We start from the raw sequence: 24,799 nt of genomic DNA on the forward strand, positions 1-24,799 counted from the left end.
GGCCCAGAGGAGGAAACAGGGGAGCAAGATCAGAGAGAGGCCACGGTCCCTTCCAGCCTGGAAGGCTGCCTGGAGGAGGCAGTGGGGTGGGACAGCCCTTAGGGACTTGCCAGAGCCAAGTCCTGGCAGGAAGGTTGATAAGGTCCCAGAAAAAATAAAAAACAGTTTTCAAGGTCCAGGAGGGTACCATGCCGGCTCACTTCACATAAGCAGCTCCTTTAATCCTCCCAATTCTCTGAGTCAAGGTTCTCCCTCCCATTTTATAGATAATGAAATGGGGGCTTGGAGAAATTAAGAGTTTGTCCAAGATCTGACAGCTAATAATATTAACATTATACTTCTTATGTGCCAGCCCTTTACCACCATGAAGTCATTTATCCTTCCAACAACCTATAGAGATAGATACTATCCTTAGAGCTGAGGAAACCAGAACAAGTAACTTGTGAGTCCCACCGCTGGGAAGTGGCAAGCCAGGGTTCATACCCAGAGAGTCAGGTTCCAGAGTCCCGCTCTCCCCTCTAAATCCTGCTCTGCCCATGAGAATAGGATGGGCTGACTCGGAACCTGAGGTCCCTCACCCCACCCTGGCTGTCACCAGAAAGATCCCCCTTGACACACAGACGTCAGGAGCTGACACTGGAGGGCATGACCCCAGCTCCTCCTCACCATGCCAAACCACCCACCTCCACCGCCAAGAGCTTGCCCTGGGGCAAATCAAAAGCCCCCGGTGCCGGAAAATGCGACAACCCCTTCTCTCCCCACCCTCAGACCAATTGTTCTGAAACAGTGTCATCTTGGGCTCCTTCCCACGGACACCGTGTGGAGCAGCCGAGGGGTGGGGACCGGGCAAGCCGAGGCCTGGGTTTACCCTGCGTCCAGCCACACTCAACCAACGGGGCGGTCCCTGGGGCTTTCCTGCTCACTCCTGTCCTCTGTCCTCTTTACCTTTTGTCCGTTGTAGCTTTACCTAAGAGGGTGGCAAGGACAGGAAACCTTCTGACCGTCCTGCTGACCATGGGTGCCAGGTCATAGCAGGGGCCTAGACCGGGTCTCGGAGCGACAGACTCCCTGGGGAGTTGGAGCGCACCGCTGAAGACACAGGGTTTGTCTAGCCCTGGGTGCCCTGTTCACACAGGCTTGCTGCCCAGTCAGGGCCACCCTGCCATACAGCCACCCCAGGTAACACAGACCCACAGAGCCCCCAAACCAAAGACCATGCCCCGTGAGGAAGGGCCACCTTGCAAAGTACCCGGCCGTGGCCTGGACTGCTGCCTGAGTTGGTGAAGGGGCTCAGGTCCCCAGCTGGCCCCTTGCCCCCCAGCCCTGTCTGGTGCCTCCCCCTTTTCCGGGCCCCAGCCCTCCTGCAGGTGCCTCCCTCCTCTGGCGTGGCTTTTATGGCCAGCACCACAGGCCCGCCTGCACAGGCCGCCAGCAGCCTCCATTCCTCTGGCCGGCCTGGTTTATGGGCTCAGTAATGAGCCAGAGGTTCAAACGGCCCCTGGTGGGAGCAGCTGGGCTGGGGCTCCAGCCTGGGGAATGGCCCCCCAGGTCCCAGGCGCTCATTATGCTCCTGGTCTGGGCCCTTTTACTAGCTGTTTATTTGCAGGGTGGGTGCCTGACGCGCAGGCAAGCCCCGGTGGGTGTGCTGGGCTCCAGGTGGGGAGCCGGCCAGGGCAACCAGCGGTGGTTCAAAGCAGCCGGATGAAAGGAGACCTTGTACTTTACGACAGTCTCGTCTGGTTAATGGGGTCCCTGGAGGGCCTGCCTGCCAGAGGCCCCGAACCCCTCGGCAGAGGGCTGGCTCTGCAGCAGGACCGTGGAGCCCAGAGGCTGTGCAGTGGCCCCGCACGAACCCACCCCCAGACTGGCTCATTGGTGCCTCACTGTGGGCTTGGCTCCACTTGTCCTCCAGGGTCCCTTCTCCCACAGAGGGACCCACCGGCTCTGCCTGGGTCAAGTTGGTGCCTCCCTCACTCTCCTGGTTGACTTCAGAACCCCCTAGATTCTGTTTCTAACCTCTTCTGGCCTCCTCTACCCATCCCTGCAGTCACCCTCTCAGGGAGCCTGGCACCACCCGGAGTTCCCGTTCCCTCAGCCCTCCCATCCCGCGTGCGTCTTCTGGACCCTGACTCCGCTTCTTTCTTCCAACCCTGGAGTCCCCATAGGCCGCTCATCCTTCCAAGGTTAGTCCAGGCCTATGGGCCAGGCCACTCTCTCCTTCTTCCTTGCCGGTGCCTATCATTCAGAGATGACACCCCATCATTGCCAGAATGGAGCCACCTCAAATTCTTAACCAGAAACTCCAACTGAGCCCTCAGATCTTCCAGGTAACCCTTCTCTGTACCACCATTTATAGCTTGTTCTCTCTCTCTCTCTCTCTCTCTCTCTCTCTCTCTCTCTCTCTCGCTCTCGCTCTCGCTCTCGCTCTCTCTCTCTCTCTCTCTCTCTCTCTCTCTTTCTCTCTCCCAGTCTCTCTCCTTTACTCAGCATAACAGCTACTTCCAGCCTTTTTCATTTGTCTCAAGTCACCTGCCACAGTACCAGAGCATCTCTCCTCCTACTTTGTAGGAAAAAACAGGGTCTCTGCTTCCTGTAACTCCTTGCCTACATCTCCACCTGTCACAATGAAGGGGTTGTCCCACCTCCCGTTTGAGCAGACCGAGCCCCGTCTCTCAGCCTCTGTTTCCCATCCACACCTAGCCCCTCGTAGGACTTGGTGAGCACCGGAGTAGGCATGCAGGATGCCTCAGCCCTCCAGTCCCCGTTCCCAGCCCCCACTCCCTCTCTGTACACAGCAAAGAGGGCAGTGCTTGTTTCTCGGAGCCCTCCCCAACAAATGCAGCACTTGCTTTGTTATGGAAACATCTTGTGATAGACAAACACACTGAGCAAAGGAAAATAAGATTAAACCTACAAATAGCCTTGGCTTTCCCTGACGGCACAGAACACAGGACGTTGCTAAATTCTGCTCTCTGGCAGGCCCTATGAAGCAATCCCTGTTTAAAGAATTCATTTAACCTTGTTGAACCCATATTTTCTTTTGTTTGATGGTTTCAGGATGTTCCACGCAACATTCTGGTTTCTCTAAAGTGCAGACGATCCTGTGTGTTGGGTCGGGAGGAGGCCATGCGGAAAAAATGTAACGAAGAGAATTAAGAAGACCTAGGCAGCCGAAGTACATTATATATTCCCCTTCTCTAAGCCACTCAACCATTCGGGGAAGAAAAAGGAGTAAGAGAAGCTTTACAGGTTGAAGCCTTGAGCCACCTCTGGAAAGAAATCAGACCAGCTGAACCGAAACACCAGGGAGGCATTTACTCTGTCGGGTAGGAGAGCACCTACAGGTAGGATTGCTTCTGGGTGGGACACGGGGATCAGAAGCCCCAAAAGAGGTGCCCTCTGCCTCCAGACAGCCTGGCCGGGAGGCCTTCCCTGCCTGCACGCCCTCTTCACTGTGCCCTGGGTCTGCTCCCTAAGAGCAGGTGTGCTACCAGGAAGGGGGCCCCCTGCTTCAGGATCTGCCTGTTTCAGGAGTAAAGCATTTATGGACCAGAAGAGACCTACACTAGGTGATGCTGAGACACAAAGAACAGAGGTCCCTGAATCCCCCCCTCCTTCTGGCTGATGCTGACCAGCTAGCTCGCCCCAGGTGCCTTCAGCCTGGAGTGAGAGAATGGAGGTAGAGAGAGAGGGACAATGGCTTCCAGGCCTGGAAGGGTAGAGTCACTCCTAGTGACTGTCCACTTTGGACAGTGACCACAGGCACCAAACAGAGAAACGGGGGAAACTAGGTAGCAGGAGGGACCTAGCTGAGCAACACGCAATCCTATGGACAACCCAATCCATACGCCAGGTAGGCCTTCTTAGGAAGCTCTCCCTACAGGGTCTGCCCCGCTGCCCAACTGATGGCCATGCTGGGTTTCCCTACACATGTTCTTCCTACTCTGACTCCATGACCCTTCCTGCTGCTTGGTTTGTCTAGGATTGGGAGACAGGCAATAGTTTTAGGATTTGGACTTAGCTACATATGATGCTTGTGGCACTTGGTATCGGGTGGTTGTGGGTGGCGGCTATGCTAATGATGGCGATGATGGTGGAAGTGGGAGGAACAGTGGGGATGGTGGCGGCAGCTTTGGTGGTAATGGAGCAGTGGTGGGAGCTGTGGTAATGGCATGAGTGTGGGACACAGTGGTGGTGGTAGTGACATTGGCAGTGATGGGCAATGGTGTTGGTGACATTGGCAGTGATGGCACCATGGTGATAGTCATCACACAATGATGGCAGTGATTGTGGCAGCAGTGGTGAGGCAGTGTTGAGGGTACGACAATGGCCTGACAGTAACTGGTAGTACGAGCACACTGACATTAAAAAGCCCAGGAACGAGCCCCTTTAGGGACAGGAACGACACTCACCTTCTTGGAGACGATGCAGACTTGCTCAGCTGGCAGGTAGTCGAAGGGGAAAATGAACCTCCAGTTAAAGTTGCCTTCGCCTCCCAGGGACCGATAATGCACGTCCGTCTTTTGCTTGTGTTCTTCAAAGCCAACCATCCAACTAGACATACACATTTTCAGAGAACATTCCTAATTAAGGTTTCTACTACAATATGCATCCTCAACTTAGGCAAGTAAGGAACTGAGAAGGTAGATGAACTTGGTAAGTGATAAAGCAAAAATAATTCCCAAGAAATCTCTATGGAGCGCCAAATGTGCCATGAATTTTTGGTTTTGTGTTTTTTTGTTTGTTTGTTTGTTTTAGCTGAGCCATCCTGCCACCTGTTAGTAGCTCAACGGCAACTCAGCTCCAGCTGGGAATCAAACCGGCGACCCTGTTGCTCAGAGCTCGCGCTCTTGAGCGAGCTCTTAACCAACTGAGCCACTCAGCAGGCCCGTGCCATCAATTTTTAAACATTCTAAATTGTCTCTTGAGGGACATCTTCAAATCTTATAAGTTAAAGCCGAAGATTAATGTAGAAGAAGAAATCTAATGGGGAAAAAACTCCCCAAAGTCAGGGACCATGCCCATAAGAACCTCCTTGCTTTTTTGTCCTCCCCTTTCCTACACCAAAGACCCCCCTTCCCAATGGGGTACCATGCCAAAAGGAAAAGAGGTGGCTCAGTGGAGCTGGGATAGGTGAGAAGGAGAATGACTCCCACCCTTTCACATAAATGTCGCTCATCTTCTCCCCCGTGATGCTGAGGTCGTCCAGGATCACATCCTTGGTGTTCCAGATTATACAGCGCAGGAAAAACCTGTGGAGAAGATGAATGATTCAAATCACATGGATTTCCCCCAAAGGATGGGTGGTCCTTGACTGAGAAGCCAAGAAGCCAACTCGCCCAAGAAGACTCCGATGCTTGCCTGGCTGGACACTTGGCCAGGCCCACACAGGAGCGGTAGGTACCCTGTGGCTTGAGTGACCCAAAGCCTACCCCAAGAGCAACCTCCTTGTCCCACCCAAGCTTGCTGGGACCATTCCACCACCCCACTCAGCTCAGAGCCTATGGCTGGGGTGAGTCACCTTTTTGCTTTCCGTGGGGTGATGTTGAAGGGAGGTCCAGGCTGCCCCAGGGCCTTTGGAAACAGGTCGATCCACATCTGCAGCTTCCCCTGGGGAGACATGACTTTATTCTCTCACCACCCTTTTCATTCAACCAGCATCTACTAACTACCTGCTCTGTGGCAGACACTTGGGGCACATGACGGAGAAAATCCAGGCCCTGCTATGGAGAGGCTCGTGGCCCCATAAGGGAGGTGCCCTAAATGGGACCACAGCAACTGCAAAGGTGAGCCCACTGGCCCACAGGCTGATGATTTGGGCCTGTGCCTGGGAATCAAGGGTCAGGGCGGCCTTCTCAGAGATGATGATATTGAGCTGAGTCTCAGTCTGCCAGATGGAAAAGGGGAGAAAGGCATTTCATGCCAAGGGAATGGCATACGCAAAGTCCTGGGGTGTCGGAGAGCATGTTACATCACAGAGGGGCTCAAAGGATTTCCATGACAGGAAACCACTCTACAGCCAGCCTTCAGCTCCCTATCTCTCTGCAAGCCAGGTGCCATTTCTGTCCCCGTCTTACAGAAGAAGGAACAGAGATTGAAGTAAGTTCTGCAGAGTCACAGAGCTAGAAATGCAACAGGTGACATTTCAACACCTGCTGTGCCCCCCTGGGGAGCTGGTGGCCACACCACCGGGAAAGAACTCAGTTCCAAACAGCAGAGATGGTGTCCTCTGCATGTCCTCAAAGGCACCTTCACAGCTGTCTCGGCCCTTCTCTGCCTGTAACCTTTTCTCTCCCTCTCCTCCTCCAACACCCAGCCCTGAGCTCACCGCCCTGGACCTGCAGTCCCTCTGCTCACCCTCCCTCTGCGTGGGAGGGTACCCTTGGACTTCCTGATGACTACTCTATGTGGCTGCTCTGCCAGTCTGTCACAGGGTGCCAGTGGCCCGGTCTGACTCCTCACTGCAGCCTAGCACAGGGCCAGCCATCTGAGACGTCACTGGCTGATGATAGGGGAGGGCACCCTGAGTCCAGACTGAAACAGTGAAGCTTCGGAATGACTCACGGGAAGTCAGAGGTCGGCCTACATGGGGAGGGAGGACGCAGCTGGGGCTCATCCCCCAGGCCCTGAGGGCTGCGGGTAGCCAGAGGAGGCCAGGCCCAAGAGGTCCCTGGAAGGCCAACAGTGGTGACCACCCAGACTGTGGAAAAACACCATCAGGGAGGGATTGGCCAAATCCTGTGATCCTTGCTGGTGCCTCAGGGATGTCCACGGTGTCCTTGAAGTAGGGTTAGCTTGGGGTTGGGGACTCAGGAGCCTGGGGCTCGACATCCTACCTGCTCGATGTCCGGCTGCAAGGGGCTGTAGAGGGGCCGAGACTCCACGTGCTCGGGGACCAGGCCTTGCTGCTGGAGGACGTGCAAAGCCAGGCGCTCCTCCACTGGGCCCAGGTGTGGGTTCGGGACCCTGCCAGCTTCTGCCCCAAAGAGAAGACAAAAAAGTTGCTGGGGCTGAGTGAGCAAGCAATGGTGAAGCAACCAGGGGCCCTTGGGGCACCCCTGACTCCCGCAGCCTCACCCCAGCCCAGACATGCTTCTGATCCTCATGTCTCACTCTCTGTAGAGAACACTATGCTGCCCACAGGCTCCAGGCTTAAAATCCAGATTCCCCAGTGCCATCATTTCTACCAGGCCTCTTCTGTAAAGCTCTTCTTCGTCTTTTCCACCAATTCAAATCCTGCCCGCCCGCCAAAGCCCTCCCAACTCGGAGCCTCGGCAACTTCTACTCCCCGGTCAGGCTTAGTGCTCTTTTCTGGTTCATGCAAGCTATTCTATTAGGAGCAGTAACTGAAACAATAGCGATAACATCAAACACTTATAAAGCAGGAACTAGGCACTTTTCCTCATAGATATTAACCGGCTTAATCCGCAATAATAACCCTAGAAGGTAAATGCTATTATCCCCATTCTACAGGTGACAGAAATGAAGCATAGAGCAGTCACCCAGCTGGTCGGCAAGGCCGCTGAGACCACACACTCATTTAGGAAAGGCACATGACTGAACACACACACACACACACACACACACACACACACACACACACACACATGCTTCCCAGGTACAGCTCCCACCTGCCAGGGTGTGAGTCAGTGACTGGTGCTGGATGGGGTGAGGACACAGCGGCAGTTCTGACCCTGACAAGCCTGGCCAACCAGCCAGCAACATGAACTTGGAATTCGCATGACAGAGACCTTGGCTGGGAAGGAGGGCCTACCTGTCTACACACACATACACACACAGGTATGTATACTCAGGTGTGTCCATGTTCAAAGAGTCTCCTGTGCAAGCAAGCCCCATGCGCACGCACGCGCGTGCGCACACACGTTCATCCATCAAACCTGTCCTGCCCACTTTAATAGGTGCCAGTAAGGAAGTGGCAAGGCATCACAGAAGGACCATGGGGCCTCACTGTCTGGGTGACTTTGGACAGGTCATTAACCACTCGTGGCCTCAACAGCCTCATCTGCAAAAACATGCTGCTGTCAGACCTCACCAGCTCTAGCCTTCTGGATTTCCTTTCCTATAAATTTATGACCATGAGCTCTGGTCCCTGTGCGAAAGCTGCTCACAGACTAGCAGAAGGAAGTGAGAGCACCCCTAAAACAGGTGCATGTTCTATAAGAAAAGAGAACGGGGCTGTGGGGTCAGGGCCTAATGGAGAGGAGCTGGCTCAGCCATGACCTGGGAGAGTTAGAAAAACAGAAAGCGAAGGAGGAGGTTTGGGATGAGGGAGTCAAAGCCATCGTTCCCCTATTATAACCTAAGCACCAGCTCTGACATCAAACGTCTCTGAAACCAGCATAAAGTGAGGGGCCAGCTGGACTTATAAACACTACCGGGGAGTCTGAGCTGCTCCGGGGCGGGGGGGCAATGCAGGCCTGTGGGCATCTCAGACACGTGGAGAGCGTGTGCAGGGTTCTCAGGCATGGACGTTGGCACACCCATGGGCAAGGTGGGGGCTGCAGGGCTTCCTGCTGGCCCTGTGAATGAATGCTTTAGGTGCAGGAGCTGTGAGTGAGGGCTCAGAAGGTACCCTCAAGGGCAAGTTGGCAGGCTAGTGCAACTCAAGTAGAAAACTGTTTCTCACAGGTGGACTGTACCCCAAACTCTGATCAAAGTCTGACCACGCAAAGCCAGAAGCAGACTGATTTTAACTGTGACCCTGACCATCGCCTCAGACTCACCTCTCATCTGGCCCTCAGATGGGCCCCAAGCTGGCCTTGGTCTGAGCTCTGACCCTGGCCCCACCTTGACCTCTTATTTTTACAGCGGTATCAGAAATAAGTACTGGTCCCCAATGTACCAAGCCCATCTATGCTGTCCTAGAGGGTCCCAGGCTATACCCTGCTAAGGTGGGTTGTATCCACTTGGCCTCTTTATGACAGGAGAGAGACAACAAGAAAGGAAGAGATAGATGGAGGGAGAACCCACGATGGTTTCAAGGTCATGTGACAGCTCACCTATTTCTTCAATAGCGTATTCTTTATCCTGAAACACCACACGGTCTGTCCTGTACACAGGGGCCTTCACTCTGTGCCGCTGGCAGAAGCGGTGGAGGAGCTGGGAGGGGCGGAGCTGGTCCCTCCACTGGTTCGGTCCAGAGCTGAGGCCCAACACAAGACAAAATGAGACACTCCAGGACACTAAGAAGGGCAGCGGGGCATGCCATGATCAGTGTCCTCACACGCACAGCATCACCCACCCTTCACTTTTACAGTGGGACCCCTATGTGGTCATTCATCATGACTGGGGATTTCCATTTTACAGATGGAGAAACTGAGGCCCAGAGAGAACAGGACTTGTTTAAATACATATACACAGTATTGGGACTTAGATGTTTCCAATTTCCAGGTTTAGAGACTCAACCCAAATAAGATCCAAGTTGGTAGGAGGTGGGTGGAGGCAGCCTATACATGAGTTCACTTGATATAAATCCCCTCAGGGTCCAGCTGGGGCCCGTGTGTCCCACCGTCTGTCTCCTCTCTCTTCTCCCTCCTTCCCTCTCTTTCCCTCTACAGGCCCTAGTGGTGCCTCACGGAAAACTGGATTATAACAACATGATGAAGAGTGAGATTCTTAGAGCCAGACAAACAGGCTCAAATACTAATCCTACCACTTACAAGCCATAACATGTCCGGGCCTCAGTTTCCTTATCTGTGGAGTCGGGACACAACCCCAAATGGACTAAGTGAGAGAACACCTGTGAAGTGCTTAGCCCAGAGCGGGCACACAGCAAGTGCTCAGTGTTCAGAGGGTGGGATTGTTGTCAGAGGAGCAGCCAGCCCCCGTGCACCTACACACAGTAGGTCTGTGGGAGCCCACAGCGAGCCCCAAACTTGGACAGCAGCCTGTTCTCCAGGTCAATGACCGTCTCCCCAATCTTTTCGTCCTTGGAGAGGAGGTCATAGTCATAGAGAGTGATCTTCAGGTCCTTCTCCAGAGGCAGGGTGCAGGTCAGCTCGAACATCCTGTAGGGATGGGGGCAGATGTCAGAACAATGCTGGCTCCCTGACATCACCAGACACAGTAGGAACTCAAGGGGGTGGCAAAGGGAGAGGAAGAGCTTGAAAACCATCTCTGGCCTCTTCTTCTCCCAGGACTGGCCCTGCAGTCCACTCTCCTTGGGTCTCCTGTAGTTCTTACTGCTTACCACCCATAGCACTCTACTGGTACTGGGCATGCGTGGAGTGGGGGGGGGGTGCGGGGGAGGTCTGGACCACAGAATTAAGGAATGAATTGGAATAGCATGTTAAAACTGAAATTTCCACCAGGACACCAGGAGACAGAGATGTGAAACTCCAGAGCAAGGTGCCAAAGCTCTGGGATTCACCAAGGGGATGGCGTGGGACCCACTTTCAGGACTACTTCTGGAGTGGGATGGAGAGAGAGTTTGTGAAGAAATTTCTTTGAGAGAATTCCTGCTGTGCTCTGAGATCCCTCACCCTCCATGGGGGTCAAATGTGGAGGTGTTGGCCCTCCCCCCACTATTTCCCTGCAAGTGGGAGATGAAAGCCTGGCATCTGACTCACACACAAGGAAGTGAAAGCACCTTGTGGCAGAGGGGAGGAGGGAGGGACTCCTTTTGGGAGGAGCTACATTTCTTCCATCCTGGTTGGGCCACCACAAGGCCAGACTGTAGCCGCTCTGAATCCTGCCCCATGGGACCTGGGGCTCCAACAGTGAGAGGCTGTGGAGAGGCCGACCTGAGGACTAGGGGATGGAGGTCACAAGCTAAAGGGACATAGTAAACGCCGCATCCCAGGAGCTGCAGTGGGAGGACTCAGAGAGGCTCTCTGGAAAGCACCCATAAGAAAATAAATCAGCTTTAAGAGGGTGCCCCGATGACAGAGGCAGTGAGAATAGAAAATGGGCTCTCTCCTCTAATACGTCCCGCTAGTCCTGGCCCTGCACGAGTCAGGAACTTCAGTGGTTTGCCAGAGAGGGGAGGGGAGAGACACTAGACAGGGAGAGGAAGACGACAAAACCTTCCCCCGACACACACATCCACGTGCTATGCACAGCTATACCCAAAGTGGACCAGCTGGGAGACGGGGACAACTGCCCTCCAGCCATTCGGGGTGTTCGTAATTACACATGAATGAGCCTGCTGGTTACCAACTTGAGACTGTGGGTTTATGACAAAGTGGATTGTCTAAACATGAGCAGAAAAAATTGCCTGCCTGCCTGCCTACCACAGTTTCCACTCAGGGAATGAGGAAGGTAACCCCCACAGAATAAATGTTTACAGGATCCTGGCAGACAAAAACAAAGCTGTGTTTTGATTATATCCCTTGAGTTGTGCTTGTTTGAAAGAAAGAGTTTCTGCTACGACCTGAGGGAGGCTGAAAACCCCAGGCAGACCAGCTTGGTAAAACAAAGGGGGGAGGGGTGTGTTTCTGCACTTGCTCCCCTACCTGGCCCTGGGCCCTGATCTCCACGCCCCCACTGCGGATAAGCCCAATCTGCTGCCGTCACCATAAGCCTGTACCCCCATGGCCGCCACAGGGACACACCAAATAGAGCTCCTGCCCGCCATCTGTCCTGCAGCCCTTCCCTCCAATTCCAGCTCGGTGGTGGCTCATTACAGCCAAGACTGCTTCACCTTCAAAAGCGACATTTCTACAGGCTGATTGGGTCCTCGCTGCAGGACTGAATGACCACAGTTTATAAATTCAGTGTGTCACTTGACAACATCAGAACACCACACACTTCTCCTCCTAAGTGCTCGAGAAGTAGCCGCCAACTTCCCTCTGTGATTCTCCCTTCTCTGGCCTCATTAAGCTCGCATCCAAAGAGTAAGCGAGTCAGGATGCCTGGGAGCTATGCCCACACAATGGACTTGGCTCCTTCTTTTCCGTGCTCTGAGAGGTGAAGAAGCATTACACTGTCTTGAGTCCACACCCTTCCTCTATCTATCCACTGCGGACGAACGTGCAGCCATGAAAGAGAATAATCACGGGGCTGGCCGAGTGGCGCGATGGTTAAGAACTGGCTTGGGATGCCAGAGGGCCCCGGTTCGGATCCCACATATGAGGGCCAGTGACACTGCCCTCCGCAGCTAAGATGCTGGACGACGGCTCAACCTGGAGCTGGGCTGCCGTGAGTTGCCGGCGACGGCGTAGGCTGCAGCCCCTGTGGCACTGGGTTGCCATGGGCTACCGTGTGTAGCCAGCAGCCAGCGTGAGCGGCCAGCAGCCAGCGTGAGCGGCCAGCAGCCGCAGTGAGCGGCCGTCCAGAAGCCGGCGACTGATCTGCCTCACCCGGGAAGAGCGCAATGATGGTGCCAACTTGGGCCAGTGAAGCAACGTCCTCCACAACTAGACTGAAGAACAAAAGGACAGCAACTTGTCTGTTCCCCTTCCCCCAATTCCCCAGCACTGTTCCCATCCCCCCAATTCCCCAATAAAAATCTTTTTTAAAAAAAGAGAATAATCACTAAATGCAATGTGGGATCCTGGATTAGACCCTGGAACAGTAAACGGACATCAGTGGGATAACTGACAAAATCCTGATAAAGTCGAGAGTTTAGTATATAGTAATGTACCAATATCAGTATTTTTTAGTTTTGACAAATTTACCGTGCTTTGGTTAGATGTTAGCTGTGGGGGAAATTAGGTGAAGGGTGTACAGAAATTGTACTGTCTTTGTAATGTTTCTGTAAATGTAAAATTATTCCAAAGGAAAAGTTAATCTAAAAAAAAAGAGAATAATTAGCAAATGCATGCTCTGGGTTTCCATTCAGATTTCTGATCTTGAGGTAATTTTTATGTGTTTAACTAAGAGCTCCAACCTTTAGTGCATAATGAAGAATTAGGCAAGGTTACGCTCCCCAACCCAGACATGCAGGATTTAGCAAATACAGCTTCGCTCCAGGAGCCAGGGACTTCCCAGTGGCAGCCACATCTCCCCCACTAGCCTGTGGTTTATCCAGACCAGCACCTCTCCACCCCAAGACCCAGGTTGCCCCAAACTTACTTTCCAAACACAGGTTCCAGCGTACAGGGGATGTAGGAATCCTGGTCGCTCACCGACTTCTTCCCTATGGAGATCTTGATGTAAGGATCACACTGAAGAAGGAGACAGAGAGACCTAAGTGAAATCATTTCCCCAACACGTCTCTGAGGTATCTTCAGCCCCCGCCTCCGGATGGGGCTAGGTGGCCAGCCATCAGGGAGCTGCCATTCTGTCATCCTGCCAGGCCAGAGGCCCCATTCTGCATACCACACCACACCGCCTGGCCCTAATGTGGGCTTCTAGCCACAGTCCAGCAGTGGACACGGGATACGTGAGTCCTCCACATTTCCAATCCACTTCCCCATTGGGAGAAGGTGGGTGGGCCCTGGCTGATACCCTCAGTAACGTACCAGTTGGTATGGCCCATGTGGCTGGGGTCCTCTCTGTGACCTCTGCTTCAGCAGGTGGAAAAGGGGAGAGATGGCCAGACTTTGTCAGCCCAGCCCAGCCCAGGCTGCCTTTCCTGGATGCCTCCCGCAAGCGACAGCATCCCCTCAACTAGCCTCCAGGAGCAGCTGGGGCCGGAGGGTGCTCAGGGTCAGTCTTGGCATCAGGGAGTCTTGAAGTTCATGAACTGGTGGCCACATCCATATCTTGGAGGTCACTGGTGGTGCCTAGCCTGGGGATGGCTCCATTCTTCTCTGTGACCACCCAGGAAGGCAAGGGCAGCTAGGATGTCTCACCTTGAAAAGTGGGGCTCCAGGGATAGGATACCAGGTCTCTACCCACAACTTCATCTAAGGGGACACGAGAGGACCCTAGCCTCGTCCCTCTGAACTCTTGCCTCTCCTCTTTCCTTTTCCTCTCCTGTCCCAACTGTACCCTGCCCCTCCCCCACCACGTTCCCATAACTCCAGACTCCTGCCCTCCTTCAAGTTCTCATAATCCACTCAAGGCCAGGACTAGAGTGAGGTGATGAGGTACTTGCTCCAGGCACAAAGTTTCAGGGAGGGCCAAGAAAACTCAGTAAGTAAGATAAACAACACTGTAATGCAATATTTAAAAAACTAAAACCAACACCAACAGTCTCTGGTGAACTAAATATCAAAAGTTTCAATAAAGACAGGATCAGTATTACTGATTTTTCTTTTTGTCTCAGGCTCCACCCTGGCATGGCAGGGTTACTGATCCTGTTCGCCTGCTTTGTCTCCTTCCCCCAAGCCCCACACTGAAAGCCCTACAAAGTCCAGTCCCAGTCTATATCTTCAATGTCGTCTAGCCTTAGGCCTTATCCTTGTGCTAAATGTACACTAAGCAGTCTTCTTGCAAACTTTTGCCAGTTTTTAACCCCTCCTAAAACATTATTTTTTCATCTCCCTCCCAACATATCAAAACTCCACTGGTCTTTAAGAATGCTATTCCTTCCAGGAAGCCTTCCTCATTATTCCAATGTCTTGTACTGACTTCAGCCTTTCCTGAACTCCTAGAGCACTAGGCCCTTGATAGACGTCCATCCAGTCACTTCTCAGTTTTGTATGTTTGTCTGGTCTCCCCAGCTTCCTGTAAACTTCCTAGGGTGGCATTGTGTCCAGGTTCTACAGCCCATTTGTACCTCGGCCTGCTAGTCTAGGGGAAGTGAGAGTTCTAGGAATGGTACCTTCCCATTGGGGTCCTTGGGCTGCAGGCCAAATGCTCGAATGATGTAGACGCGGACAAGGCATTCCTGGGGCCCCTGGGCGGCCAGCTGGTGGAACTGTCTTGGGGGCATGGGGATGGCTGGGTCTTCTGGGAGGGGATAAATTTTGAAGAGACCCTGAAAAGAAAGAGAAGTCAGCTTTCATTTTTATCATCATTGTCACCAACACAATCACCACCATGACCATTAACCTCATCTCTGCCAGAGTCATCACCACTGAGATCACCAAGCCCAGTGCCATCCCATCACCACCATCAAATTCTGCATCAGCAGCATCATGTGCAATGTCACCACCTCCATCACCCACACCGTCACCAGCATCAGCACCACTGTCATTATCGATATTACTACAGTACCCCTGCCCCTGTCCCTTCACTTACTGCTGCCACCCAGCCTTAGGCCTCCCTGGGTTAGGGACATGTCCTCAAGGGTTTACCTTAAATTCCCCAATGACAGATGGGTCCTCCATCTCCTCCTGCGTCTTGCCCCGGTAGAGCTTGAAGGTGTTACAAAAATCAGACAGGCCCTCAAAGGCCTCCACATTCTCCAGTTGCGTGTCATAGACCTGCCACAAGCAGAGAGGAGAGAAGGTGACAAGGGAAAGGGAGAAAGAAGGGGGACAGCAAAGGAAGAGGTAACATGATAGTGTTAGAGTGAAGGAAAAGAGAGAAAGGAGAAAAAAATGAGGGGGGAAGGCACAAGCAAATTAGAGGAGCAAAGGCAAAGGGAGTTGGAGATAGAGAGGGGCCAAGAAAGAAGAGAGGCAGGAGAGGGAAAGAACAAAGGCAGGAATTTAAAAAAAAAAAAAAAGGATGCAAATAGTGGAGATTAAAGAGAGAGAACAAAGCAGGAGGTGGGGAAACCAGGAGTAGGGAGGAAGAGAGAGAGACATTGTTCAGTGCCACTAGAGAATAGGGTTTTCTGGTTAATCCAGTATTCTAGGGATCTGAGAGTCATTATATACATAGGTGGTGCATTTTTTTTAAGAGAATAAGATCACAGTCAAACAAATAAATGAAAAAATTAACTGACTTTTGATTTGAAGATCAAGATAGAACTCTGGAAAATTCATAGGTCAGCATGTCAAGCAAAAATGCTCACTGTCCAGGATGTCCAAATGGCAGTGATATCAAACACCAGACTGAGTATGTCTTTTGAGCAACACTTTATTTATTTCATAAATATGGAACTCTATTTATTTCATTCCTCCCAAACAGCCAATGATTTTTATTTGTTAGAGCAGTGTTTTAGAATTGCTTAGGTTTAAACAAAGCGGTAGTTTTTTATCACAAGTGATAAAATATACCTAATAAATTGTGATTTATTGTAATGCAACAACTTACTATGCATGCTAAGTTGGTTATATCTGAAACTGACAGACAAGGTACTTCAGGTAAGCTTCTTTCTCACATTGCTAAATATTATTTCTCATTTAGGTCTAGCTCAAGTTCTATCTCCTCCAAGAAAGAATTATTTTTGCAAGTGATATAGGTTCATTATTAAAAAGTAGAAAATACTATTATTGTCTTACATTCTGATTTTCAAAAAATAACAACTAATTATTTGGTTAACATTTACCATGTATCATGTTGAATTTTTGCTTGCTCTATTTATATAGTTGATTCATTTCAATCAAAGGACCAGTTCTTTGATTTGTCAATTTTACCATTTTTTCTGTTCTAGTTCCTTATTCCTGCTTTTATCTTTATTATTTTCTTCTGTCTACGGTTCTAAGGTTGTTGTTTTTTTATTCTAGCTTCTTCAGTTGAAGCTTTATTTACTTTGCTCCCTCTAACTGCTATGAATTGCCTCCGATTGCTACTTGGCACTGCCCCATTTGTTTTTGCTGTATAACATTTTAATGTCTCGGCATTCCATAATCACAGTTGTATTTTTATTATTTGATCCCACGGCTAGATGCTTCATTAGTTTTCTTTTTTTTTATTTTTAATTAACTTAAGATTTTAAGGCTATAACTTTCTCTGAATGCTGCTTTAGCTATAACCAGTAAAGTCTAATATGTAGCATTTTATCATTGTTCTCCAAATATTCTGCAATTTTGGTTTGTGTTTGCTCTTTCACCAAGAATTAAAAAAAAAAAAAGGTTGGTTTTGTTGTTGTTTTTTAATTTTCCAGATAGAAGAGACTTTTGGGGCTTTTGATCTTATTATTAAATTCTAATTTTATGGTATTATAATAAAAAAAATTGTCAGTGGTATTGCCACTTTTTGAAATTTGTTTAAGGTTCTCTTCATGGTTTGTTACATGGTCAATTTTTGTAACTGTGCCATCGGTGTAGTCTCTATTTTCAGGCTACAGAGTTCAATCAAGTTAATAATTATGCTGGTTTCCTATATCCTCTCACATTTTCATCCCCTTGACCTAACATGAACTAAGAGAAGAGAACTAAAATCTCCCTTACCTACCAGTGTGTTTCCATTTCTTCTTGTAGCTCCTGTAATTTCTGTTTTGTAAATATTGATGTTGTATTATTTAGCACATACTCTCAAAGCTGTCATCTCTTGGAATTGCACCATTTAGCATTATTAAGTGTCATTCTTTGTCTCATTTAATTCTGGGGACCTGAATACGATCTCATCTAACATGAAGCTTGTGATTTCTGCTTTCTTTTCACTTGCATTTTCCAGGCACACATTTTTCCCATCTTTTATTTTCAGCCTTTATGAATCTCTTTAATTTAGAGTTATATTTTGCTTTGAGATTTAAATTTTTTATTAATAATTAATTGATATGATATGTATTGATATGACATATGTTTAGTCTGCTTTTACATTTATACTATAGCTATATATTTATAGTTTTCTAGTTTCATAGATTTTTTAAAATCTTTGCCTGCATGATCTGTTTGTGTGTGTGTGTGTGTGTGTGTGTGTTCTTCTGATATCTAGAATGACCTGAGTTTATATTCTAATATTATTATAAATTTATATATACTAATAATACTCTTATTCCTCTATATCTTTAGGAACAGTGTTTAGGAATTCCCTGCTATAGCAATGATAAATTAATCAAATTTATCTTCCCTCTCCCTCTCCATCACCCAGTTTTAGACAATACTATCTTCTTTAATATTTACCTCTGTACTGTTTGCTTATAATTTGCTTATACTCCTACTATTTGATTTGCCAATTTTAAATAATACCTGTCAACTCTTTATTCTATAATATGGCAATCAATGTCCTTACTTTATATCTCATCATATTTTTTCCTTCTCCATCTAATTTTTGTTCATTTCATCATTTCTACATTTTCAGTATATATAATATTTATATTCTGTCCTGTTACCCTAACCCTTCCACTTGTTTTCATTTTAGGTCTCAGGTAAAATATCATCATAACCAGTCCTTTTGTTGTGGTTTTCCCAGTTATCTCCTAATTGGATGAAGTTCATTCCCTAGGAGTTCCTTAAGACAGGCTCATAGGAACTGTATTACCTATTCCTGAATATGCATGCCTGGGTGTCTGTAATCTTTGTGCTTGTCTTAATATAAATCCTTGGTTGCCCTTTCTTTCCTTGATGATCCATAGATGGTAGTCTACTGTCTTTCAGTATTAAATATTGTTGTGAAGAAATGTAAGCCACCTTGATTTATTTCCTATTTTATATGACAATATTTTTGGAAGGAAAGAGGTATGACTACCCCAAAACAACCTTTATCTCTGAAGTCCAATAACATATACTAGGATATGGCTCAGGATTGACCAATCTGAGTCCATTTTTCCTGACACACAGTGGACCTTGTAATATATGTATTCAAACATTCTTTAATTTCAGTGAAGTTTTATTAAACTACTGTTTATTTGTTCTATTTCATTGTTTTGGTTGTCTTCCTCAGAAACTCCAGTTATGTAAATGTTGGATCTCCTTTCTCTGACTTCTATATCTGTCATATTCTCTTTCCTTTTTTTTTTGGTAATTCTTTCTTTTTATTTCCATTTTGTTTAGCTTATTTTTATCATTTCTGTCCTCTATGCCCCTTACTGTGTTTTCCAATGTGGCCATTCTGCCCTGGCCTCCTTCCAATTTCATGTTTCCTTCTCCTCCTTTCCTGAATCCTACCAGCTCATATTTCATCTCTTCTCATCTCATTATCCCTTCAGTTCTTTTACTTCTGCTTTGCTTTCTGACTGTCCATTTCTAAAATGTTTACAGCAAAATATTTCATCTCATCTGCTCCTTGGCAAAATTTTTCTGGTGAGTATATATATCCTCTTCTTTTGGCTAAGTTACGATGAATATCTTCTTTATTTCATAGTATTTTTTAATTAACGCTGTGATTATTATTTCTTTTATTATTACTTGTCACTGAATGCATTGGATTTTCCTAGACCAATTATTTCCTTTGTTCCCACCACAGAGGCAGACAGCTTCCTGCAAACATGGCCTATCTGTGTGATTCTTGTGTAGTTCCACCTTCTCTTCTTCTCTGAACCAAACCAGGTCTAAGAGGCTTTTGTCACCAGCTGAAACCTCTCTTCAAAATTCCCATGTCTATTGTTGTGAACAAAGGATATCACTTTTATATTTTATGGTGAAACCTCAATTTCAGGTACTATATTTTTAAACTATTTATTATGACATTTTTTAAGCATACATAAAAGTAAAGAGAATAGATAATAAGCCCCCCATGTACCTATAATCTATCTTAAATTACTATTAACATTCTTTTATTAGGGAGTATGGGGTTTCCTGAGATCTGCCACCACTATGACCTTTCATCATCCCCATACATCGTCTCTTAATTTATTGCCGGGTGGCTTCTACCCGATCTCGGTTGCCTTTGGACATGTATTTTGAAGTTTGCGGGTTTGATTTATTTCCAACTTTTACTGAAAATGGAGTTTGAGGGTTTGAATGATTTCCAGAAGAAAAGGGGGAAAATGCTGACTTATGCAGCCATGTTCATAGTGGAAGTCCTAATAAAATACTTTTTAAATTTCCAAGTGATTGGTCTTTTTGTTTAAATGTTTGTTGTTAATTTCTCATTTTATTAAATTTACTCTGTCTTGAATGACTTCTATTTTTGGTTACTTATTACTAAGCTAATATATTACCACATTTTGTAAGTATTTTCTGAGCATTAAGAAAAATGTATTCTCTATTATTTTTTATTCTTTATTTTAAAGCTACTTTTCATTTTGCTTAACAAACATTTACCTTGTTATTCATATCTTTCATTTCCTTATTTATTTATTTCCTTCTTCATCTGTCTAGGAGAGAGATGCATTAAAATCCCCACTAAAACTTTAATTTCTGTCATCTCATGCTTTTACTTGTGTGAGCTATTAGTTTATATATTCCTATAATTTTTGCTTTAGGCATTTCTAGGCTTTATTGCTCTATACAAAATGTTTGGGAGGTTTTTTTATTGAGATGTATATATTTTATTTATGTAAAACACTCCATTTTGTTTCCTTTACTTTTTACTTCAAATTCTCTTTTGCTTGCACTGATTTTGTTTAACAAAATATTTATTTTTAACCATTCTAAGTTGTATTGTTTTAGGCATGTCTTTGAAAGACAGTATAATGAATTATGACTTTTAATATAGTCTAAGAGTCCTTGTCGCTTAATAGAGGCATTTCATCCATTTTTACTTACTAGGAAAATTAACATGTCTTATTCTTTTTCTATTAAGTTTTTCTATGATTTCTGCAATGTTTTTATGCTTCTCTGCTGTATCTGTGGTTTTCTACCTTTTGCTATTAAGACTATAAGGTTTTTTTCCCCCTATGCTAATGATGACCAAAAATATGTTTTTGTCTATACCCACTCCATTCTCTCCATAATGCTATAAGCTATTTTTCAAAGACTCATGTTATTGGTGGTGGTTTTCTTCTATTTCCTTATCCTTACAGGACCAGAGTTCCTTCCAGGTCTGGTTTTTTCCCCCAGAAACAGGTTGAGTGCATTTTGTCTTGGACAGCCCATTTTCACTTGGATACTGTCAGAGATCTTCTCAGAGAGGTCAAGCTGAAGAGCTGGGTGCCAATTCAGTATCTGGAATCTGAGGGAGCAGCAAGGGGGCCAGGACCATGGGCCATCCTGGCAGAAGTCCTCATTCTTACTTACTTGTTTTTTTCTCATTTTTTTGGCAAGGCTACAGTGCCACTTTCCAGACCTAATGTGTTGGGCCTTCATCCTGGTACACAGATAGTTCTGCCTCTTTGCCCAACCCCACACACCCAACTACCAAGTCAACCAAGACCTTGTTGCTGAGAAGGCCTGTGCCTTCTAAGCCACTGCTGCTGCCTGAGGCACCACCTCTGTGCATCCGGGTGTCCTGACAAAATTCACCTGGAAGCCTCTAACTTATTAGAGACAACCTCCAGAGTGTGCATGAAGGGCTTTCAGCAGGATTACCTGAAAGCCCAGGCCACCCACTCCTCCAACCAGCCCCAAATCTCATTCATCAAGTCCCTTTTAGGGTGCTTCTTGGGCCACTCCAGTGTGGCTGACAGCCTTTGTACTCTTCTCTAAGTAAGGCAGCCAGATATAGCAAATGAAAATACACGACACTCAGTTAAATCTGAATTTCAAATAAATAACAGATCATTGTTAGGTAAGTATGCCTCCTGCAATATTTATAGCATACTTATACTAAAATATTCACTGCTTATCTGAAATTCCAGTGTAACTGAGTACCCTGAATTTTATCTGGCAACCCTTTCCTGGACACGACACAACTCCTTTAGGGAGTAATTTTGAGTCACCTTTGGTTATCTGTATTTAAAGTACCCTACCTTAAAAAAACTATAATTGTATTTGTGGAATTTCCTCAAAATACTAGAATTTGTCTGATTTAACTCTGGTTTTGCTTTTTTATTGTTTTGGGGGGCTTCTTTCCTTTTCTTTTTTTTTTTCACAGAAACAGGGCTTACCTAGTTTTTATATTTGCTAGTTAATTTCTGTCTCAATTGTAGGGGTGGGGAAATCAGGGTTACAGTCTCAAGCTGACTTTCCTTTTTACTTTAATACAAATTTTTGTTATAGAAAAGTTTGAATAACTTCAAAAGATTCAGAATAGTATAACAAATCCCTAAGTGCCCATCTCTAAGCTTTAACAATTTTCAATATTTTACAATTTCAGTAATTTTTAATACTTTGAAAATCTATCAGAGGGCCACACACACCATCTATCCTCCCCCTTACTTTTTCCTTTTTGAGCATTTTAAAACAAATCCTAAGCATAGTTTCACCCATAAATACTTCAGTACTTTTTAGCATTCTTCCCAAAATACTTTCTTGGTTATCCCAGCCCACACTGACTTCTTGCTCTAAATCAGTAGGTGACCTTTCTCACTCAATGAGTTCATCAGGATTCTTCAGCCCTCAGGCACCAAATGAGGAGACAAACCTGCGCACGCGTGCGCGTGTGTGTGCGTGCGTGTATGTGCGTGCACGCGCGCATGTGTGTGTGTGTGTGTGTGTGTTCATTCTCTTTCTGTTGTGTCTCCCACTGCCCATCGTATGTCCCCAGGGACTGCTAGGCTGAAGAGAACATTTGAAGAGGCCTCACCTTCAGAGTGTCAAAGTCCTTCTCCAAGTAGGAGCCGCACATTTCCCTCTCCCCGATCGAGGCAAAGAATTTGCTCCACCAATCGATGAATTCCTCATCCTGAGTGGGTAGAAAGACACCAATCACTTCAGAAACAGAATGTGCCAAGCAAGGTTCTTCTGGACTAGACACGTAGCAAGGCAGACAGGCCAGCCTGGACTTCAAAGCTCCCCTGTTGGGAGCAGAGAACTGGTACTACACCTGCCTCTCCAGGGACCAAGACTGCACAGACTGGAAAAAAAGTTTGAACACCTGCTTGGTATCCAGAGGCAGAGGCTCTAGCCAGGGCCCTGTCCCCATTCATTGTGTAATTCTATTAAGCTCTTGGGTTTTCCTCTTTCTTTCTGTAAAGTGCGTGTAATCATTGCATTACCCCCACTACATTCCAGGCACATGCTGAGGCTAACATCTCACAGTTCATAGGATAACTCTTTGGGGAAAATGTCAATAATGTGTAATTTATTCATAAAATGCAGTAGACCCAGGAAAACTCAGACCCCAACAAGCCTCCCTGCCATCCAGCAAAAAAAAAAAAAAGAAATAAAGCATCGGAAATCAGAACTTTGCTTCTCCCAAGGTCAAATCAAGGCCAAATCCCTGAAAATCAACAAATGCTGACTAAGTGCCCATTATTCAAAAGACACTGTGCTACACGGAAGAAATTAGGTGAGAAGAAAGGAAGTTTGTGACAGCACATTCTCAGCCCTCCCTTCCTCTTCTTCCTCATTTTTGTAGGAAAAGATGGACAGAGCTGTTCTGGCACACACTGGCCTCCCCACCTTTTAACTCCTCCTGCACCTGCTGGGTCCACAGGCCCTCTGAGCGCTTATGTCTAAAATGCTCCTCCAGTTGTGCACTATGGGTGCGTCCTGTCCCCAAGGAGTCAGCAAGCTCTCTGAAGTGGGATGGTCACTCTTCCCCAGGCCTCCCCCAAAACCTGCCCAAGGCTGGGCGCTTGGTCTGTGCCTGTTAGTACCATTAAAGCTCACCCAGTTCAGTGGGAAGGGCTAAGGACAAGGTATAAGAAGAGCCCATCTGGGACTCTTTTCTTCTCTATACGAGTGGGTGAGTTAGATCTCCCAGGAGCCTGCTTTCATTCTAAACAATGAATCGAATGCCCACCATTGTGTTTCTGGAAATGTTGGTGGCTCCCTTGAAACCAATGCCTAGTCCTTTGAGCTCCAGATTATTAAAGGTAGGCATACGCTGGAGGCAGGCCAAGAAAACCTGAACGGGTACAGTGAAGAAAGGGTGGAATTAGGTTCTCAGAGTCTCACCCATCTTGGATGTGTGGCCCTAACACTTCTGGGTGGCCAGAATGTGGTCCCCAGACACAAAGCACAGAGAGCAGGTGTCAGAGCCAGGCTGAGTCTGCAGAGATTCATTGTCTGATCAACTTACCAGGAGGGTCTTCTGCAGCCAGGAGAGAGAAAAAGAGGTTCAGGTGGGTGAAGACACAAGGTAGCAGACCTTTCTGACTTATAACCACTCTAGAAAACTCAGCACAGGACAAGACAGACCCCAGGCCCAATGTTTTATATTCAATTTAAAGGAGGAGATACGATGGACCAATAAACATACACAGGCATACATATCGAACTCAAACAATCACCAACACATGGAAGACTGGATTTACATGGACATGCCTGAGGGATATATATGCTGAAACGCACGTATACCTCCCCAAAATACACATATTAACACACAGGCAAATACATGCACATAGTTAGAAATGGTTAGAATGGAATTCCGTTTCGCTGTTTAATTCCTCTGAGCTCTTTATTTTTTTTCCCCCGGTACAGATACTTAAAGATTTGAGTGTATCACTCAAGCCAAGAGTCAGACATAAATAAGCAACAACCAGCGTGTTTTGTACAAAGACATGACAGGAACACAACAGCTGTGGGAAAGTTCTTACAGTACTATTAACATTGTCAATTAAATAGACAAACATTATGTAACCTAAAAACAGAAAATATACCTTCTGGTCCAGCACCATTGGAGCACTTAGAAAAAATTAAAAGCCACAAAGCAAATCTCAATAAATTCCAAAAAATAAACCTATTATTAGTCATATTCTCTGACCATAATGCAATAAAATTAGAAACTAGTGAAAAATTTGAAAATTAAAAATCCCAACCTTCTAAAAATGTAAAGCATACTCTTAAAACCCTCCTAGCTCAAAGGGAAAACCAAAACTAAAATCACTGATACTTAGAAAATACCAACAGTTAGAGGGCTATACCCCAAAATTTGTGGGTAGCAGCCAAGTCTGCACTCAAAGGAAAAATCAATCTTAAAAAGTTTTTGCTTTTATACAAAAAGAATGAAAATAAATAATCTGATAACTCAAGAAAGAGGAATTAGGAAGACCAAAATTTGAAAATGACAAGTAGAAATTAATATATTAAAAAGAAGAAGGATATTACAATTGATACTTAAACCCCAGAGCAAACTTTCAAAAGACCAATAAACTAAACATTTATCAAATCTAATGTTGAAAAGTGGG

At 46.9% G+C, this 24,799-nt stretch overlaps 1 protein-coding gene across 21 annotated transcripts in view; it reads right to left on the bottom strand.

Annotated features, from left to right (window-relative positions):
• The window catches only part of DYSF (dysferlin), a 208,338-nt gene that overhangs the window by 9,077 nt on the left and 174,462 nt on the right, over positions 1–24,799 (bottom strand). For 17 of the 21 annotated variants that reach the window (XM_019647673.1, XM_019647669.1, XM_019647671.1 and 14 more), the window contains 10 exons: positions 22,252–22,350; positions 15,147–15,275; positions 14,672–14,827; positions 13,036–13,127; positions 9,858–10,028; positions 9,021–9,163; positions 6,837–6,976; positions 5,522–5,610; positions 5,157–5,252; positions 4,413–4,554 (listed from right to left, as the gene is read on the bottom strand). In XM_019647673.1, the coding sequence (XP_019503218.1) occupies positions 4,413–4,554; positions 5,157–5,252; positions 5,522–5,610; positions 6,837–6,976; positions 9,021–9,163; positions 9,858–10,028; positions 13,036–13,127; positions 14,672–14,827; positions 15,147–15,275; positions 22,252–22,350 (1,257 nt within the window). Of the gene's footprint in view, positions 1–4,412; positions 4,555–5,156; positions 5,253–5,521; positions 5,611–6,836; positions 6,977–9,020; positions 9,164–9,857; positions 10,029–13,035; positions 13,128–14,671; positions 14,828–15,146; positions 15,276–22,251; positions 22,351–23,691; positions 23,704–24,799 lie in introns of all 21 variants that reach the window. The other 4 variants (XM_019647662.1, XM_019647658.1, XM_019647651.1 and 1 more) reach the window with 1 other exon arrangement.

Source organism: Hipposideros armiger, unplaced genomic scaffold (assembly GCF_001890085.2).
Source record: "Hipposideros armiger isolate ML-2016 unplaced genomic scaffold, ASM189008v1 scaffold_114, whole genome shotgun sequence".
Classification (NCBI taxonomy): Eukaryota; Metazoa; Chordata; class Mammalia; order Chiroptera; family Hipposideridae; genus Hipposideros; species Hipposideros armiger.